The sequence below is a fragment of the Arabidopsis lyrata genome, assembly GCF_000004255.2.
Source record: "Arabidopsis lyrata subsp. lyrata unplaced genomic scaffold ARALYscaffold_7, whole genome shotgun sequence".
In the NCBI taxonomy this organism is placed as follows: domain Eukaryota; kingdom Viridiplantae; phylum Streptophyta; class Magnoliopsida; order Brassicales; family Brassicaceae; genus Arabidopsis; species Arabidopsis lyrata.
Genome location: NW_003302549.1, coordinates 5,579,495 through 5,598,631, shown reverse-complemented (window position 1 = coordinate 5,598,631; position 19,137 = coordinate 5,579,495). Strand labels below are relative to the sequence as shown.

The 19,137-nt window shown below is 35.7% G+C and overlaps 4 protein-coding genes across 5 annotated transcripts; 3 read left to right on the top strand and 1 right to left on the bottom strand.

Annotated features, from left to right (window-relative positions):
- Nucleotides 1-4,019: 4,019 nt before the first annotated feature.
- LOC9303510 lies at nucleotides 4,020-8,631 on the top strand. Of its 2 annotated transcripts, none has more exons than XM_021016973.1 (7): nucleotides 4,020-4,252; nucleotides 4,623-4,695; nucleotides 5,129-5,275; nucleotides 5,490-5,569; nucleotides 5,716-7,452; nucleotides 7,543-7,696; nucleotides 7,784-8,631. In XM_021016973.1, exons 3-7 carry the CDS (start codon nucleotides 5,137-5,139, stop codon nucleotides 8,446-8,448), a joined length of 2,775 nt encoding a protein of 924 aa, XP_020872632.1. In that variant the 5' UTR covers nucleotides 4,020-4,252; nucleotides 4,623-4,695; nucleotides 5,129-5,136; the 3' UTR covers nucleotides 8,449-8,631. The 2 variants fall into 2 exon arrangements, with proteins under 2 accessions (XP_020872632.1, XP_020872633.1); XM_021016974.1 differs by having other exon boundaries at nucleotides 5,123-5,275.
- On the bottom strand, nucleotides 8,566-10,317 carry LOC9305546 (tetraspanin-20). Its single transcript, XM_002867391.2, has 6 exons — nucleotides 9,875-10,317; nucleotides 9,571-9,670; nucleotides 9,412-9,492; nucleotides 9,233-9,337; nucleotides 8,961-9,149; nucleotides 8,566-8,859 (listed from the first exon to the last, which is right to left on the bottom strand). The coding sequence occupies exons 1-6, from the start codon at nucleotides 10,180-10,182 to the stop codon at nucleotides 8,818-8,820; spliced, it is 825 nt and encodes a 274-aa protein (XP_002867437.1). The 5' UTR covers nucleotides 10,183-10,317; the 3' UTR covers nucleotides 8,566-8,817.
- Nucleotides 10,318-12,189: 1,872 nt separating this feature from the next.
- LOC9305545 lies at nucleotides 12,190-13,041 on the top strand. Its single transcript, XM_002869428.2, has one exon. It carries the CDS (start codon nucleotides 12,358-12,360, stop codon nucleotides 12,775-12,777), a length of 420 nt encoding a protein of 139 aa, XP_002869474.1. The 5' UTR covers nucleotides 12,190-12,357; the 3' UTR covers nucleotides 12,778-13,041.
- Nucleotides 12,998-14,896, top strand: LOC9305544 (GDSL esterase/lipase At4g28780). The gene is made up of 5 exons (XM_021018237.1): nucleotides 12,998-13,384; nucleotides 13,462-13,589; nucleotides 13,754-13,993; nucleotides 14,065-14,320; nucleotides 14,390-14,896. The coding sequence occupies exons 1-5, from the start codon at nucleotides 13,138-13,140 to the stop codon at nucleotides 14,620-14,622; spliced, it is 1,104 nt and encodes a 367-aa protein (XP_020873896.1). The 5' UTR covers nucleotides 12,998-13,137; the 3' UTR covers nucleotides 14,623-14,896.
- The last annotated feature ends 4,241 nt before the right edge of the window (nucleotides 14,897-19,137 follow it).

Genomic DNA, 19,137 nt, shown 5'->3' with positions numbered 1-19,137 from the left:
AGTGTTTCTTTGCAAAATCGACATGTAAATATGTTTTGTTTTTTTTTCTTTGTTAAAGGGAGATAATTTAAAAATAATTTAATCCATAACTACTCTTTAATTAATCCTAAAATGTAAACCAAAACCTATATTTTAGATGAACCATGTTTTTTCATACCGGTAATAATATCAGTCCGCGATTAAATTCTGTTCGTTTTGCAAGTTGCAAAATATCTATAATAATGACATTTTGTAGCAATTAAGTCGTATTTATTTTGTAGTCGTTCACAACAAGAACATATTTTAGTAGTAATCGTACGTTGATCTCAAAATCTGAAACCTAACTTTTAGTGATTAACAATTTAAGTCGTTAGTCACTGAAATGTGTTGCCAAAAACTGGCAATTAACCAACGACTATGAAATAGATAAAGCTTAGTCGTCGTTGTTTACTACTCACTAATAACTACAGTCTACAGATCAAACAACAAAACGTGTTGTTGGTTGATGTCGCTAACACTTGCAAAACTAACATGGATATGCTATATCATGAAAATAATCACAAACAAAGTCAATAATTTCCACTGTTAAATGTTTTTCTAATTATTTTTCATTCAACATTTTCTCTAAACATTTCTTTGCAAGTTTCTACCAAAAAGAAAATTTCTCAAATATCTCATACATTTGTGTTTTCCATTATCTTTTGATCTTCTTTGCAAAACCTTTTTTTTTAATCATAATCAACCTGAGTTTTTTCTTATTTCACTACATTTTAGTTAACTTGAGGTTATATAGTCAAGAGCAAGAAATCACAAGTTGTTTATCAAAAAAAAAAAAGAAATCACAAGTATACTTAGGTAAATAAAGAATATGTTTTTAATTTGTATTCGATGTGTTTTTCTATTGTTTTCTTTCTTTGGCCAATGTATATGCACATGCGTTTCCTTCTCTTCTTGTAAATGAGATCCTTATTAGCTCTCCTGTTTTAGCTATCCAACTTATTATCTGCAAGTAGTTCCCCAGCTATAGGCACACGCAAAAACTATATTAGCACTTTCTTTTGTTGTATTTTTTTTGTAACAATAATATGAACGACATAATCGAATGATATATACTATAGTAAAGCATATTAATTAGTGATCTCTTAACCCGTTAATTTGATTAGATTGTCGACATTTTTTATTTCATGCACATAAATACTAGTGAGACCACTACATATCGATATACGAGACACAACTACCAAAAGACAAACATCGTGTCACAAGATTAAAAATATTAGCACATTCATGTTTTTAACAAGTTATGATGAATATATTGTATTTCTCTACCTTATATTATAAGGGTCGGTTGGTATTCTATTGTAATGAGTGTAAAGGTGTACTCACATGAAATGGAACACTAGCAGTACAGTTTATTGTCTTACTTGTGTCCATAAACTAATTATTTAGTGCCAGCAAATGGCCATGCTGTTTTCTTTCTTCTTCAAAGTATAGTATTCTAGATTTATCTTTATTATATCCTTAAATATTTACATAGAATCTGAGCCTAATGTATTTGATCTTCGTAATTCAACGGTGTAAAATATTTTAGTTACAAATTTTATATGTAAAATCAATTATTCTATTTGAACTGCATAATAAATTGTAACTGAAATTTTATGGCATAATCCAACTGGCGTGTTCCCCTACTTATGTGATTGGCTACGCTGTTTAGTGGACCCCACATTGCCACGTCATCGGAGTAATTTCGTCAAGACAAAAACCTAATAAGCATTACTAACGAATTACTAACGAATGATTTAACGTACAAATTTGGTTTTAGTGTGATTTAAATCTACGAAACCGATGATATTTTGGTGGTTTAGTTGCTGTACCGGTATCGTGAAGTCGAACCGGAGGGAAGATGATAATGCGAGTGTGCACTTAACCACGTGGAATGCTATGGCTTGTCAGTGATTTGGTTATGCTAAGGGTCCCGTGACTATAAACTAGCTATATTCAAAGGTACACAATGGCCTCAAAGTTAGATTTCTAATCATAAGATATGAAATTATAAGTACTCTTTATATATCTTCATGAAAAGACATACATCCACATCTCATCCTTCTTTTCATAACCATCTTAGTCAAAGTCGTATTCATTTTGTAAATAGCCAAAAATTGTAATTCGTTATTAAAATGAGTAATTTCAAAGATGTAAGTACATAATATGTAATGTCAGTAATGTATTATGTGTCAAATTTATTTCTTGGTAGTAAATGGTAATAATACATTGGCAAACTAAACAACATTAGGCAAGCCATTTTGAGCCAGTGGCAATAGCAGTTAGGTGCAATCTTCTTAAAAAGGTAACTACGCCTTATTCGGTTCGAATCGTCTAGGAACCAAATAGCTCAAGAAAAAAAAAAGTTGGCCAAAAAATTAGTAGAATTATATCAAGTTTTCTTGATAGATGATTTGAGTATAAATGATGGATTTAAGAGCTTTATAATTTTGTGGCTGAAAAGATTGTTAAATAGATGGTTTATTTTTTCTTTTTCTATATACATATTATCGATTAAGGCCATAAAGTTTTCTTCTTTCTTGAAATTGATGACGACAAAATGTTATCGCTCTATGTTTTTATTGCTCTTTTTGTTATCTATTTTTTTTTATTAACGGATATTAAAGATACATACATACATTATTATAATGGCTGGTCCATTTCAGTTTTTCTTATTTTTGGTCCCGATTTGATTTATGTATATAAAACATGTAGAGCCAATAGTAGTGTAGTCGTTATCTTTTTATTACTCGAAGGCTCGAAACCATATAATGATTCTTGTTTAGCGTATCGTCTCTTTTATGGCTGCATAATTTACATGGCTTGCGTATGTGCTACACATTATCTTGATCATTTCGATCTCACGACGTTCTTGGTTACATTTAAAAAAAGCATGTTAAAGAACTTAGTATACGAAACAATAAATTGTATGGGGAAACCGATATTCATAACCAACGATAATATGACAACACAGAAATGGATCATCATTCCACATTGCCCACTCGGCCATACATGAGAAGGACAAGTTATATTTATTTGCTTTCTGTGTATCTAATTAAGTTTTTACTCGTCAGTGGGAAACATATAGTAATTGTATTGTTTGCATTAAAATGAAAATGTGTATATAAAAATGCCAAAATAAAATGTACTAATATCTACTATAGTAGACTTAGTAGTAATTGTGAGAGTAGCAGAAACAAAGGATTTGGTTGTTGTACCATACCAAATTTTCATCAAAGCATTCATTGTGAATTTGAAGTTGGGACGATCTATCCGTGCAACCAAAAATAGAAAGAGATGAAGTATATGATCATAGTCTGATTTTCTTGCTTTTAGCACTAATCATTGAAGTTTAAGCATCACATCTCTTTTCTATTTTCTTTTCTTCACAAAACTTGCGAATATAGTTTTGATGTTCCATACGTCTTTTGCCATCATTCATACATAATATAGCACCAACCAACTACTATAAAACTTTTTTTTTGTGTTAGAACAATTTGTTTTTAAAAAGACTGTTTCTGCCACAGTAGTTGGTAGAAAACATGTAAAACTGAAAAACTCATCTAAAAGTAAATTTAGTTGGCCAGTTTAAGTTAAACATAATGTCTTAGATGAACTAAATATATAATACTTGCTCCCACATGTACTAACGTAACAAGTAGTTGTTTTTTATAACTAGAAATGATTCTCGTTTTTTACCACCGGACTAGTCTTTTAGAATGAATGTAATTGTCGAGTAGCTTACTAATCAAACGTAAAACATGACACTATTTCAACTGAACAAAGAAATCGAGCCTCAGACTTGAATCTCTAGTTGAATGAACATTTTACAAAATCCAAATGAATAAATTTGATTTCCCAATGTGGTTTCTTAATAAATTTTCCTTATCTCAATTTCCAATATTATTGAATTTATATATACATATAATAAAAACAAAAGACATAAAAGAAGATATTGCAAACAAAATAAAATTAATAATTGAGAGAACAAAAAAGAGGAAGAAAGAGAGTGAAGAGAGGAGCAGAGCAACTTCCCCCATATTTTCTTCTCGATTTGTTTTGTCTGTACCTGAGAGATTCATTCCGTCATAAAAAAAAAAGACTCATTTTTTCTTAAAACCCATTTCGTGAGAGAGGGAGATTTGGCTAACTTGATCTCCGGCGGGCATCTTCTCCGGCGGAGTTTCCGATGTATCTACTCTAGCTAGCTCAGCTCAGCTCCTAACATTTACAGGTCTCTCTCTCTTCTCTTCCCCCGAGTAAAAAAAAGCATCATTTAAGCTCTGATCTCACTTTCCGATGCTTTTTCTTTTTACCTATTTTCTCGTTTCGATTTCTTGTTTGCTTTTCCCTGTTCTTACTTCAATTAGATTCTGATCCTTTACCCTCTCTCTCTCTGCACCGATTAGCTTCTTTTTCTGCTCTTGCTTTACTGTTTCTTTCCAATTGTGATTAAATGAGCTTATTTGGCTAGATTGCTTTACTCTTCTGTTTGTCAATTTGCTTGTTTTTGTTAAAGATGTAACATTTATTACCAAAGGTTACTTCTTTTTAGGAGATTACTAGAGAGTTCTATCACTGATACTGGAATTTGGTTTATGCAGATCCACAGTGCCTGAAGGTTTGTTTCTTCTATCATCATTCTCGGAATTTTGTTGGAGGGTCTAATTATAAAGGGTGAGTCAAGTTTTGATTTGTAATTTTCACAAGGGGTTTGTTTGTGTTTAGAGCTTAAAAAAGTGACTGCCTTTGATTGTGATAGGTCATGTGTTAATGGTTACTGGGTTCATCTTATCTTTTGTTCAGACACTATCAAGTCTCCCTCCGATTACAGAATCTTATTCTTCTTCTTTTTTTTTTACTTTTCTTACCAAGTTCTTGTTTTGTTATGCTTGGCATGTTCCTCTTTGCTCCTATAAATATTGTCTTCTTTCTACTCTCTTCTCTTTTCCTGGATCTTTTTAAATTTTGAAGCTTTGAGAACTTGAAGGTTTCTTCATTAGGAATCTTTGTTTGTTATAGTTTTGTGTCCGGCTTTTAGCCAACTGCTGTTTGTTTCTAATGCGCTATAAGCATCCTAGATAATAACTAAATCGTTGTGAAGCTGCAGGGAACAGAATGAATGAAGTCCGAGGCAGAAAGGCTCAAAAGATTGAAAGTCCAGTTCCAGGATGCTTAGGGAAGATGGTTAACCTATTTGATCTTGGAACAGCTGTTAATGGGAACAAGTTACTTACAGATAAACCACATCTTTATGGTAATGACTATTTCCCTCTGTTACTGGTTTGTTCACTAGTCATGCTTTCAGTTTATTCTTACTGTCAAGTCCCTATGCAAGTCTGTTTACTTATGTTTCTGACACTTACTAAGATGTTCCTGCACCAAGTTTTATGTCCTAGTATCCTTTATCTATCTCTATCTGAGTTTTGTATTCACCTGTGTGTTATTGACACGAGGTAGTTTCTTGGCAGGATCCTCTCTCTCAAGAAGTCGATCTGATGTGACTCGAATGCCAAGCCCCTCTTATAAAGGCCATTCAGAAGCTGAATTGGTAAGTTTGGTTAAATAATTATAGATATTATGCATGCGAGCAGTAGAGATTTTTTATATTCAGATCGTTTGTCTTTATTTGCACCACTTGATGTTTGATATTATGGTCACGGCATATAAAGTTTATTGCCTGCACTGTTTGCCCAGATTATGTCTGATTTGAGGAGAAGTGCTTCTAGCAAAGTAAGTGGTACACCGATGAAGAAACTCATTGCTCGAGAAATGTCAAAAGAAGTAGAACATAAACAGAGCCCAACTAATGTGGTTGCTAAGTTGATGGGTTTGGAAACACTTCCCCAGACATATCCTGAGACTGCTACACAGCGAAGCAAATCCAGAAGCAATTCACACTCTTCTCTGAATCATTCGGTGACTTCTATAGATAATGACGTCCAAAAGTATCAGGAGTTCAGTAGGGAATTTAAAGATGTGTACGAAACGTGGCAGTCGCCTCAGAAGGTGAGTCGCTCAAGGGATAGCTCGCCTAGAAAAGGAAGATATGATGAAAGTACAACTGAGAAACAAATGGCTCTTGTTCGTCAAAAGTTCTCAGAAGCAAAACGCCTTGTAACAGATGACAGTCTTCACCAATCCAAAGAGTTCCAAGATGCACTTGAAGTTTTAAGCTCCAACAAGGATTTATTTGTTCAATTTCTCCAGGAATCAAATTCATTCTCTCAGCAGAATCTTTCTGACTTTCACCATGTTCCTCCTCATTCAGAAGCAAAGCGAATCACAGTATTGAGACCTTCGAAGGCTGTTGAAACTGAAAGATTTGTGGTTCAAGGCAGGAAGAACAAGCAGGTTAAGAAATTGGCTTCATCAAGTCAAGAAACTGGATGGGGGAACCGTGATCTGGGTTACCCGTCATCTTATGTCAACCGGGGAGCCGAGGAACACACTGTACAGCCAACCCGAATTGTCGTCTTGAAGCCTAGTCTAGGAAAATCTCTAGATATTAAGGCTGTTTCATCATCCCAATCCTCTCCAAGGGGTTTACATGGTGGGGGATATTTTGATGAGCCTGGAGATGTTGAGACTAAAGAAGTTGCAAAAGAAATTACTCGTCAAGTGCGCGAAAATTTGATGGGTCACCACAGGAACGAGACTCAGTCTTCTTCTGTCCTATCCAATGGTTATATCGGTGATGACAGTTCTTTTAACAAGTCTGATAACGAAGATCTAGTGGGAAATCTTAGCGACTCGGAGATCATGTCACCAGCATCTAGGCATTCTTGGGACTGTCCAAATAGGTTTGAAAGTCTTTTCTCTCCTTCCTCTTTCAGCAGAGCTTCATTTTCTCCAGAGTCATCTGTCTGCAGAGAGGCGAAAAAGCGACTTTCTGAAAGATGGGCGTTGATGTCAGTAACGGGAAGAACTCAACCGCTTAAACATGTTTCAAGAACCTCAAGCACCTTAGGGGAAATGCTTGCACTCACAGAGACCAAAGTGACAACTGAATCTGAGGAAGGGAGCAATGAAATAGCACCAGCCACGAGGGTATCAACATCATGCATAACCAGTGATATGAGTCAAGTGGAAATGGCAAGTGATTCTCTGAATAAACTTGCAAGGTCAAAATCAGTCTCTGACGCTAGACTCAACGGAGAAAGATCTATTTTGGGGACTTCCAAAGCACAGGCTCCACGAGAGCTGACTAAGACGGGAAGCCTGAAATCGTCATGGAAAGTCTCGAATCTGTTCTTGTTTAAGAATAATAAAGCAAGCAAGGAGAAAAAAGATGCATCTCAATGCAGCAGTATGTCTCAATTAACAACGCCTTCTCCTGCGACTCTTACCGGACAAACCAGCGAAGATTGTTTGTTTCCTAGAGATCGTCTCCCTCCTGATGCATCAGAACAGCAAAGCATAATCCCAGGCGAGGTATCCCACCAATTCTGTAAACCTTTTTCAATCTATTCAAGGAGGATGAATATTCATGTTAAATCAGTAGCCATTTTGATCCATTTGCAGGAGGAAGTGACTACACCAAAGCCCCTAGCGACTGGGAATACAATTGAAAACCAGGACCAGCCGAGTCCAATTTCGGTTTTGTTTCCACCATTTGAAGAGGAAGTTGTCAGCATTCCAGAATGTTCTGGGTCAACCAGACATTGGACAGCTCAAGGTTAGTTCTCTGGTTGCTTAGCTTTTTCAGAGAGTTTTGTTACTTAACTTTCCTTGTATGCTAATCTAAATGTTCCGTTCTCAACAGGAAAGGAAGTGTCTCTTAAATCTAATCTAATCGACAAATCACCACCAATCGGGTCAATTGCTCGGACCCTCTCATGGGATGATGACTCTTGCACAGACGACATATCTAAACCTGCAATGGGAGTCCATGAGGATGAAGACTGGTATCTTTTCATAGAAACGATCTTGACAGCTGCTGGTTTCAGCAGTGGTTGCACGGTTTCTCATGACCCCCTCATGTCACGATGGCACTTGCCAAACAGTCCCTTAGACTCTTTACTCAGAGACAAATACACCAACCCAGATAACAACAACATCAAGGAGTTCATCCACGAAGGCAAACGCAGACAACAGCGATCAACTCGTAAGCTCATTTTCGACCGCATCAACTCCATCATTTTAGAAACGACGACTACGCTCCCGGGCAATGGTTCTCCGCATTTCAACCTGGTGGAGCATGTGTGGGCCCATTTAAAGGACTGGGTTTCAGATGAGCCTAGCAAGCGTGACTCAGGAGAGGACATGGACGCCAACAGTTTGGCTGCAGAGAGTCTTGTGAAGGACGAGATAGTCGGGAGGACATGGACTCATAGCTTGCAAGTTGAAATAGACGACTTTGGGATTGAAATTGAAAAGAGATTGTTGCAAGAGCTAGTAGAGGAAGCCGTTATCGATCTTACACGATGAGATAAGACAAGAGTAACAATATATACTACGTTGAATAAAAATGTAAGATAGTGTTAAGTTTATTTTTTTGTCTATGGGAAGATTTATGTCTCGATTTTTTTGTAATGATTGAGAGAGAAAACAAAATGCTGTGTAGCCATTGTTGAAGCAGAGCAATAAGCAGTTGTTCCCATTTTAACCACATCTCGTTACTCTTTTGTACACAAACACACTGAAATGAAAGCTATGTTGCGATCTAAACAGAGTTTCAAAAAAAGCATCAAACGATAACATAGTTGTGTAATATCTATGCACACTCCAAAGTTGAGAGGACAGAGAGGAACAAAACCAAGAGTACTGATTCCAGACACAAGAACGCTGTCTTTTGAGTTAAGTTGATGGACTCTGGCTCTGACCGTTGATCAATCCGTACTGTAGAAGAACAAGAATATAAATGACATTCAATCACAAGCTTAAATCTTTGGTAGTAAGTTCAAACGACAAGGAAACTTAGTTTTTTTTTTTTTTTTTACCTTCTCTCTGATTCGGGACCTCCAATTGTCAATATTGCTTGATCCAGAAGATGTCTGGTTTGCCTGTGGACCAAGAAGATTCTCTCTTGCTCTACTCATCGGATTCTCAAAATCATCCTCATCGTCAAGCTCTGATTGTCGGGGTGAAACCATAGCTCTCAAAACCAAAGCCAGTAGCAATGACAGTAACTGAAACACCAACTCACATATGAATACAAACATAGTCTAAAAGAATCATGAATTAACTCAAAGGCAAGAACTCAGTTTGTTACCTGGATCGCTACCACAACAATCCCGACCCATTTGCAAATATCGATGTTTTCTTCGATGAAAGCTCGAAGGCTATTGAGTTCTCCAGTTGGATCATAAGGAAGATCCTATAGAAACACAAGTACAGACCGTTAACACAACACAAAAGATACAACCTTAAAATGCAAGAAAAACACCTCACCTTTTCCCAGTGACGGTCAATCGCTATATATCCCACGAGAGCCGCTTCGAGTATGATCAGAAGAGTTTTGAGAATTGAATACTAAGACCTTTATCAAGGATTAAACATCACAACTGAATAATATTAAGAGAAACATCACAACTATGTATAAAAGGATACGAAACACAAGCAACATCCATTGATAGCTTCAGCTGCAATGAAACCGATGATAGTGACAATGCAGACCAAAATCCCAATGGCCATGAAAGAGTAGATAAACCTTGCATTGAATTCAAAACCAAACCAAATCAAATTCATTGGAACATTCTCCTTCAAGCATAAAACAGTGTCTTAGCTTAATCCCAATGTAATAACACCAAAAATCATCATCAAGCATTTTAAAGGTTCGTCCTTTTAAAACAAGATTAGTCAATTAGGCACAGATTTGAATTGAAAACCCTAAAAATGGAAACTTTTATAATACCATGGAGCAGGAAGATCTAAGGAACGGAGATTGAAACCCGAATCTCCGAGAACGATACCCGATACGAGATTAATCGGATTCTTCAAAGAATCAGAAACACTGTTGATCTCAATTCTTGAATAAGAAGAAGAATCCGGAGATGAAGCCGCCGGAGGCTGAGACGGAGGAGGATCAACGGGAACGTGATGATTATATTGATCGAGCATCCAAATCGAGTAGATTATGATTGAGATACCGATGAAAGCTTGGAGAAAATTGAGGATCTTGAGAATGGAAGCGAACGAGACATGGCAACAATTGTGACGCATTTTTTCTAACACGATATCGGAGAAGACGAGAAAAAACGAAATCAAATTTTCTCCGAAGAAAGAGTATGTTGATGATTTCGGACAAAAGAGAAAAAAGCTGTTTTGACAGATAGGATAGAATCCGAAGCTTACTAATTAATCTTCATTTTCTATCATTTTCTTTTTCGAAATTCTCATTTATTATTTTAATTATATAATTATTAATGGTTTAAATATTTATATACCTTTTTTTGTGAGCAAAAACTATTGATATATACTAATAATTGAAAACAGTATGTGTTAAATTTGCTGCAAGTATGTGAATTTTGCCGATCGGCTTCCGGACGACCGGAAATTACACTGGGGGATATGTTTGAGAGGGTCCGGAAGGTAGATTATGCTATCAATAGGCGGTCTCGGTTATGGAAGCGGATTATACTCCCTCTGTTTCACAAAGAGTGTCATTTTAGAGTTTTGCACACAGATTAAGAAAACATTAAATTTTTTGTTTTTTCTAAACAAAAACATCATTAACTATATACCTAAACATAATCTGCCCAATAGTAAAACAATCTGCAGAATACTAATAGTCATAAAACATAAAAAATCATTAAATTTTGCATTGAAAACCTAAAACGACACTCTTTGTGAAACAAAAATAAAACCTTAAAACGACACTCTTTATGAAACGGAGGGAGTACTATCTTGAAACCGTAGTAGTAGTACGGTTAGAGTTGCCACTTTGATGTTATTACAAAACTATATATATGTATGAATTACTTGCTTAGTTGATGGAAATCTCAAGAGTTGATGGATTTCTCATGAAACACAATTTTTGGGTTTCTTGTGGCCTTTAATAAAAAGTAGTATTCATAAGGTTAAGAAAGATGAAAAAATCGTCCAAAAATTCTTTAACATTCAAATCAGAGAAAGCACGGCCCGACTGATAGAAAAGCCATGATAATCCATCCATAGTTAACATTTAACAAGCATGCAAACTATTTTAAAAAAAAAACTTACTAATAATTTCCTCTTGCAATTGATGTGGTTGATGAGGCCTAACAAACTAAATGGGCTATATAATAAATGGGCTAGGGTGGAAAGCTGATTGTGAAGAGACTTCCCGCTTCAGAAGTTCTTCAAGTTCTACTACAGATGGGGACTGTTTGAGAAGAGTTCAAGTGATGTAAAAGGTACAGCTCATGATGATTGTATTGTTTGTGATGATGATGATGAGAATTAAGTATGCATGTGAATGTTAGATGACTGAAAAAGATAGACAACCACTTATATAACTAACCAACAACATTTTAGGCTTACCCCTTTCTCTCTCTCTATTTTTATTTATTGATGATTTGAGTACACTAATGTTTAAATCTGTCACTTTAATTGGACGGCCTAGCATTCTTCGATTCCTCGATAATGTTTTTCCAGTAAAACTATATTCAGAGACGTCATTTTGTCGTGTGTATGTCTTGTTTTTTCTTCCCCATGTATATTTAGGTGATTACTTCAAACCAATGAAATCTTGAGTTCACACCCGGACTAACTGAGTATGGAAGACTCGAAATTTGGACTATGTCCACAAAGAAAACTCGGTACCACTAAACCATTAAAATTTTGTTGAACTAATTATATATATAGGATATTCAATTTGTTCTATAAAGTGTGTGGTTTTAGGCTAATGTTTTTGCATCAAAAGGAACATTGTTTTATGATTTCAATGTAACTTTTAGAAGGGTATATCTTTTTACTCCATAATAAAAAATATAACAAAGTTGTAAGATACTGTATTACAGATCTTTAAAATCAACATATATTGTAAGACATAAAAATATCATACCTTTTTAATATGCTGAAACATGTCAAAACAAAATTTATAAGAATCAAAATGGATTATCAATCTTTAATTTATAAAATTAATTTAGAAATTAGAAGTTTATAAGACTTTCAATTAAGTTGACCAAAGTATATATTTTCAATTAATTTTAAATAAAAGAATAACGCGTAATCAATTGGATAATCTATGCATGATGGATAATACTAAATCCAAAATCTTTGCTTAATTAATTAAAAATTAATGAGTACGCACGCCCAATCTAAAAATTCTCATATATATGTTACATGAAATCCATCAGAAAATTAACATAATCAAAAATTATAAACCAAAAACAAAACAAAGAAAAACTAAAGAAAATGGAAAGGCCATCGTGTTCTTCTACTTTGAAAAATGTATGTGAAGACAACAAAACATCTTTGTGGAAGATAAGGAAGATCATAACAGAGAAAAGTGATGGTTGGTTGGACTTTGATAATAACAACGATATTGAGAATCATATTTTGAGAAGTTTGGGCGAACCCATTGGTAGAGTGAAAAAAGATCCTATAGAGATCAAGATCGACGATTACGATACAGGGAGCCAGTACGAGGTAACCTTAGGGTACAATCATAAATCTGATATATATTACATTGGAGCATTATGGAGATTGAAGGAGCTTGCTGTTGGAGATGAAATAGGATTGTTTTACGATCCTATTTCAAAGAACTTGTGTTTCTCTGTGTTGAAACAAGCAAAACCCTGCTCTATCAAAAAAAAGAAACAAGCAAAACCCTGATGATCACAACTTGTTTAATAAGGGCTAATTATATAGCATATTGTTTGAAGTTAAGGACATAAAAATATGTATGGACGATAATAATGCATATCATTTCTATGTATAAATAAATATACGTACGACAATACATCTTAGTTTTTGCATTTCACATTTTCCCCCTCTTAACAGCTTGTTTCTCACAATTAGATCGACCGACGACATAACATTTATTACATACACCAAAAATAATGTAAATCATTAATACATTTATCCATAGTGTTATATAACAAACAAGAGACTTGCCGTAGGAGCGGGAGACTAATCTTTTCTTTAACTTTTCATATTATTACAAAAAAAACGCAAAAGCTTTCGCTTTAGATCATGTCCACATTTCTCCTAACATGGATTTTTATGTCGGCAGCGTTATGCGTAACGTTAATTCTTATGCCGCAACAAACAAACGCGGCTAGAGCGTTCTTTGTGTTTGGCGACTCACTCGTGGACAGTGGTAATAACAATTACTTAGTCACCACCGCTCGTGCTGATTCTCCGCCGTATGGAATCGATTATCCGACCGGTCGACCAACTGGTCGTTTCTCCAACGGCTTGAACCTCCCTGACATCATCAGTACGGCACCGTTTTCAGTTATAATTCTATAATTTTATTTAAATATCTTTTCGTCATTTTGCTTGGTTTTTTTTTAGGTGAACAAATTGGATCTGAGCCTACATTGCCAATTCTTAGCCCTGAGCTCACCGGAGAGAAGCTATTGATCGGAGCTAACTTTGCCTCTGCCGGTATTGGAATACTCAACGATACTGGCGTTCAATTTGTAAGTATTTTTTATCTCGTTTAATTTTTAAAAATTTGATTAAACTCCAAATTAAACTAAATTTTCATTTTTAAATATATTTTTGATCACTTAAGACAAAATAAACTAAACTATTTTGGACTCCAGTCTAATCTTTGTTTTTTGGTGTGAATAATTTATTGCAGTTGAACATTCTTAGGATCGGAAGGCAATTCGAGCTGTTCCAAGAGTATCAAGAGAGAGTGAGTGAGATTATAGGTTCAGACAAAACACAACAGCTTGTAAACGGGGCTCTTGTCCTCATGACTCTCGGTGGCAACGATTTCGTCAACAACTACTTCTTTCCCATCTCTTCTAGAAGACGCCAATCATCTCTCGGCGAGTTTAGCCAGCTTCTCATCTCAGAATACAAGAAAATCCTAACGGTATACACATAATTTCTTAGGTTACACGTTAGGTTTATATATAGGGTTTTGACTCTTATTCTGGGATGCAGAGGCTGTATGAGTTGGGAGCGAGGAGGGTTATGGTGACGGGAACAGGACCATTGGGTTGCGTACCAGCCGAGCTTGCCTCATCGGGAAGTGTGAATGGAGAATGTGCACCCGAGGCTCAACAGGCTGCAGCAATCTTCAATCCGCTTTTGGTTCAAATGCTTCAAGGACTTAACCGTGAGATTGGTTCTGATGTTTTCATTGGGGCTAATGCCTTTAATACGAATGCGGATTTCATCAACAATCCCCAAAGATTTGGTGAGTACTCCTAATTGGTATATATGTGTCATGAATCATTTTTAGACCTAATTTGATACACTTGCATAGGTTTTGTGACGTCAAAGGTAGCATGCTGTGGGCAAGGAGCATACAACGGGCAAGGCGTTTGTACCCAGTTGTCAAGCCTATGCCCTGACCGCAATGCCTATGCTTTCTGGGACCCTTTCCACCCAACCGAAAAAGCCACCCGACTCATCGTCCAACAAATCATGACTGGTTCCGTTGAGTACATGAACCCCATGAACCTTAGTACCATCATGGCTTTAGACTCCAGAATATAATCAAGGAAGTAATCTTTTTTCAGAATATGTTATGTGACACAATGTTTGCTGATATGCAAGTGTCATTTCGGTATCTCTATTTAATTTTGGCATTTTTCATACCGGCTTTAGACACTAATCAATTATCATTATTGTATGTTGTTTAATGTTTATCTTTTACAAATTTTCCATATATAACAAAAAATCAGTGAACCTAGCAAACAATGTTAAGGTACTGAGGATTGTTTTTGTTATCAAATCTCTCTTCTTCGTCTAAATTAGGGATTTGTTAATTTCTCTCTAATGGTAATGGAGAGTCTCTGTCTCAGCTCTGTTCTTTTTTTTTTTTTTTTTTCTGTTATGTTTCAATTTTGTGATTGCCTCGTCACTTTACGAAGGCTTTATACAACTTTGTCAATTTTTAGATCCGCAATAAGATGAACGGATCAACTTTGCCATTCATCTTTCTCTAAAAATCCTTTGCATATCAGTTGAAGTGTTACTAAGCTATGAGCCTATATAATGTAAGCCGTGAGGTTTTTAATGACTTAACATCATTCCACGTCATAAAGTTATTTATAACATAATGGAGAAAAAGATATAAATGTATGAGACAATAATAGATGAAAAAAAAAAAGTTATATCGATCTTAGAAAATATTTCCTCTGTTTTTAAGTGATGTTTAGGATTTTTGTACACACATTAGAAAATCACAAATTTTTATTTAATTTATCTAGTTTACATTAAAACATCATTAATACTTTAATAGTAATAACAGAATATACTGTAAAATATAATTGGTCAAAAAAATTAAATATATTAAATATTTGCATAAGAACATCACTTAAAATGATAAGGAACAAAATATATTTCTTTCTTTCCTTCTAAGTACTATTTTTTTTCTCTAGTCTTTCCAAAATTGTGCTAAATATAAGTTCTTTCTCTCTGAAGTGTGTCTCCTCTGCATGCTATGACGTTTTCAATACTCTTAGCATCAGCTCTTTTGTCACTATTTATCTCTTCCCCATTTTGGTCTCTTTGATGGCTCCACGTGAACATACATATAGGAGCAAGGAAGCTAATATACAAAGATTTCCAAGACAATGATGAAATTTTTGTGATGACGACCTTAGATTTTTTTGTTCTCTAGCTACCGACTACAAACAATATCAATAAACATTTAGATATCAATTATATGCATTGTCTGTTCCAAAAAAAAATCCATCTACATATCTACTATCCTTTTCAAATAAATCGAAAAAACGATATCTAAATGTTTTTTTTTTTAATATTGTTCTTCGTTTTATTAGATAGTGAGAATGTTCTACATTAGAAATTGAGATATTTTTATACTAATAAATAAAATTTTGAGTTGAAAGCACATGATTCCTAATACGTTTATAGAGAATTGTGTAATCAAAAACTAAGAGGGAGTTGTTATTTCATATAAAGTCAATACAAAATTCTCATTCTTCTCTTTGTATTTTTTTTTTTGTTTAGATAAAAATAGATTACTAGTTTGCTCGTACATTTGTCCCATGTATTGTACGACATAAGACTAGAATAACAACAAAAAAAGCCTTCGTGCATGGAGAATGATGACGTCACTGGGAATACTAAAAACATCAATAGCGCTCACTTCCGGTTTTGGGAGAAAGAGAGAGCTTATCTTAGCACAAAATTCGAAGAGAAAAAGAAATCAGTAGAAGAAACAACGAATCTGATCCATCACTATAAGCCAAAACACCATTCTACAACATTTTAGTTTTTTTGAGCTTTCTATTCTGGCTAAACAAGAGTAACCGCGATAACATGTCTTATTTTCTCTTTCTTTTAACAATTCACAAAAAAAAAAAAAAAAAAAAAAAACAGATGAAAAGGTATGATTATTCACATGTGTTTCTGGGCGACTTCTCTAAGAAATTTTGTTTCTTTTTTGTCTCTTAAGGGATGAATCATTTTTGTTCCCGACTTGGAAGCCGACGATGCATGATTATATCATTCCTCATTCTTCTACTTCTATTTCTTCCTCCCCAAAAAAATCCATCCATCATGTTCGATTTTTTTTTCTTCTCTTACTTGCAAGTTTTTTCTGCAGTTCCATGATTAGGGTTTTTGGTTTTGGTTTGAAACTAGGGGTGAAGATGATATCATGGAGATCTTATGGAAGAGCCGCCAAGTTGTGCGAACCAGCCAGACACAGAGACCCTCTCCACCTCCCATTCTCCGCGGCAGCGGAAGCGGAAGTGGAAGCAGGGGCGGAGAAGAAAATGCTCTGCTTCCTCTTCCTCTTCCCCATCCTCCGCCTCCACTTCCCCAGCCTCCGCCTCATCAGGAAGAAGAAATGGTGTCTTGGCTTCACCATCATCTCCGCCAGGATTATGTCTGCTCCAAAATTATCTACTCCATTCCCGCTACTAACCCGCAAAGTTCCTTCTCCCTGGAACCACCACCACTGCCCCCCAGTGCTCCCTATATTCTGCCGGCGTCGAGACTCACATGTCAGCTTCGTGGTGTACAGGGAACTGAAGAAGCTCGTGGTTCAACGTCTAGGAAGAGGTCACGAGCTGCAGAAATGCATAACCTTGCCGAAAGGGTTCTTACATTCCATTGGAGTTTCATGATTCTCAGTTTCAACAATGGAGTCTCTGTTTCATCTCATTAATACGTAGTTTTGTTTGTCAAACTTGTTTTCGTTTAACAGAGAAGGAGAGAAAAGATCAACGAGAAGATGAAGACTCTGCAAGAACTCATTCCTCGCTGCAACAAGGTCTCTCACAATTTGTTATAACTTGTTGTTATTAAACTTACGGTTGATTCTGATTCTGTTTCTACTCTGATCAGTCTACTAAAGTTTCAACGCTGGATGCTGCTATCGAGTACGTCAAATGGCTACAGAGCCAAATACAAGTATGCTCTTCAAAACAGAATGTGTTTTAAACCAATGGTTCAACATGGAAACAGTTCAGATGTATTAGTTTGTTGAGGTTACTAGGGTTATTTTTGGTCTCTATCAACCAGCGTCTCCGCAGGTTTTGGTTCCTAAACAGTTTAGATTTGATATCCGCAGATTCATCTCCTTTGATGGGTTATAAAGTTTCTTGGGAGATAGATGCACATCTTATAAGTCTCTACTTCGAAACGCTGGTACCTCGTTTAGATGGATGGCCTAATAGCTGGTTCCTCTTATTATGCCCTGTTATTGAGGTCTTACTTGCTTCCCAAGTGTATAGGATTATCCTGAAGGACATTAAGGTCCTGACTGAGATTTTAATATATGCCAGATGATCTTGATGGGCCAAGGTATGATGCCTTCGATGATGAATGAGGAAAATATGCAAGAGTTCATGCCCCACATGGCCATGAAGATGATGGGTATGAACAGACCTCCATTCATACCTTCTCCCGGCACACCTTTTCCTAGCCCGGCTCAAATAGCGGGTGTAGGTCCATCTCAAGCATATCCAGCAGCGCGCTACCCTTTTCCCAACATTCAGACCTTTGACCCATCCAGAGTCCGTTTACCAAGTCCGGTGGTTAACCAGACTCACTTTCCGGCTTACATGAATCCCTATAGCCATTTTGTTGGTCACCACCAGATGCTGCAACCTCCTCCTCCATTGCAGGTAATTCTTTCCCAGTATGCTGCATTGTGCTTATTCCTCTGTTTTTACGCATGCTTACAAGATCTCATCTAAAAATTGTTCTTATAGAGTCAAACAACACCACAGCTGAGTTCCGGCCAGGCAAGTAGTAGCAAGGAACCTGAGGATAAAGACAGCCAACCAAAAGGTTAGTAGGAATCGGGGAACAAAGGGTTTTCTTGTGAGATAAGTTAATGGTCAAGATACTGACAGATGCAACTCCATTGTGTCGTTGCAGGTTGATGTGTGGACCTAAAAAGGATCAGTTTTCCAAGCAAATCATAATGATAACCGGAGAGCTAACATGTAGATTTTGTCTGTTAAAGGTTATAAAGTAAGTACCTTTATAGTTCTATTTTCCTGTTTCTGTAAATATCAGAATCGGGAATCTAGATGGCCAATATGCACAAGTTGCAAGGTGGACCAGAGACCAATTAAAAACACAATGACTTAGCAATAGTACATTACCATCCTCGTCTTATACTCTTATGTTACAAATGTGACCAACCACTATAGGCCAATACAACATTATATAAAAACTAGTTTTCGAACTCGAAAATCATCGAGTGTTTTTTTCTGCTCTATGGGCCGTAAACAACATAAACCACGACGACATATGTGTTTATGTCTATGTCTCGGTAAAACAAACGATGGTAAGGAAGGATTAGTTTCTCTCCGATATCTCTCAGCCAAATGTTTTTTCTTTCAAATCAATGTTGTTTTCAAATGTGTGTGTTTAGATGGTAATACTAATCTGACATTTAATAATATATTTACATTATAAAGACATTTAGTAAAAAAAATTAAAAAAATTTGTAAGAATAAGAAATATTTTTGGCTCAAAATATTCCGCGTCACAGAAATATGTAAAAGAAATCGAAAAAAAGAAAGT

What these genes read in the sequence shown, in the direction of transcription:
- LOC9303510 (XM_021016973.1), top strand. Translation starts at nt 5,137, where the DNA reads ATGAATGAAGTCCGAGGCAGAAAGGCTCAAAAGATTGAAAGTCCAGTT. An exon ending in AGATAAACCACATCTTTATG is followed by an intron (nt 5,276 to 5,489) that starts GTAATGACTATT and finishes GTTTCTTGGCAG; the next exon opens with GATCCTCTCTCTCAAGAAGT. An exon ending in GCCATTCAGAAGCTGAATTG is followed by an intron (nt 5,570 to 5,715) that starts GTAAGTTTGGTT and finishes CTGTTTGCCCAG; the next exon opens with ATTATGTCTGATTTGAGGAG.
- LOC9305546 (XM_002867391.2), bottom strand. Translation starts at nt 10,182, where the DNA reads ATGCGTCACAATTGTTGCCATGTCTCGTTCGCTTCCATTCTCAAGATC. An exon ending in TTAGATCTTCCTGCTCCATG is followed by an intron (nt 9,671 to 9,874) that starts GTATTATAAAAG and finishes ATTCAATGCAAG; the next exon opens with GTTTATCTACTCTTTCATGG. An exon ending in ATGGATGTTGCTTGTGTTTC is followed by an intron (nt 9,493 to 9,570) that starts GTATCCTTTTAT and finishes TAAAGGTCTTAG; the next exon opens with TATTCAATTCTCAAAACTCT.
- LOC9305545 (XM_002869428.2), top strand. Translation starts at nt 12,358, where the DNA reads ATGGAAAGGCCATCGTGTTCTTCTACTTTGAAAAATGTATGTGAAGAC.
- LOC9305544 (XM_021018237.1), top strand. Translation starts at nt 13,138, where the DNA reads ATGTCCACATTTCTCCTAACATGGATTTTTATGTCGGCAGCGTTATGC. An exon ending in ACGATACTGGCGTTCAATTT is followed by an intron (nt 13,590 to 13,753) that starts GTAAGTATTTTT and finishes AATTTATTGCAG; the next exon opens with TTGAACATTCTTAGGATCGG. An exon ending in AATACAAGAAAATCCTAACG is followed by an intron (nt 13,994 to 14,064) that starts GTATACACATAA and finishes TCTGGGATGCAG; the next exon opens with AGGCTGTATGAGTTGGGAGC.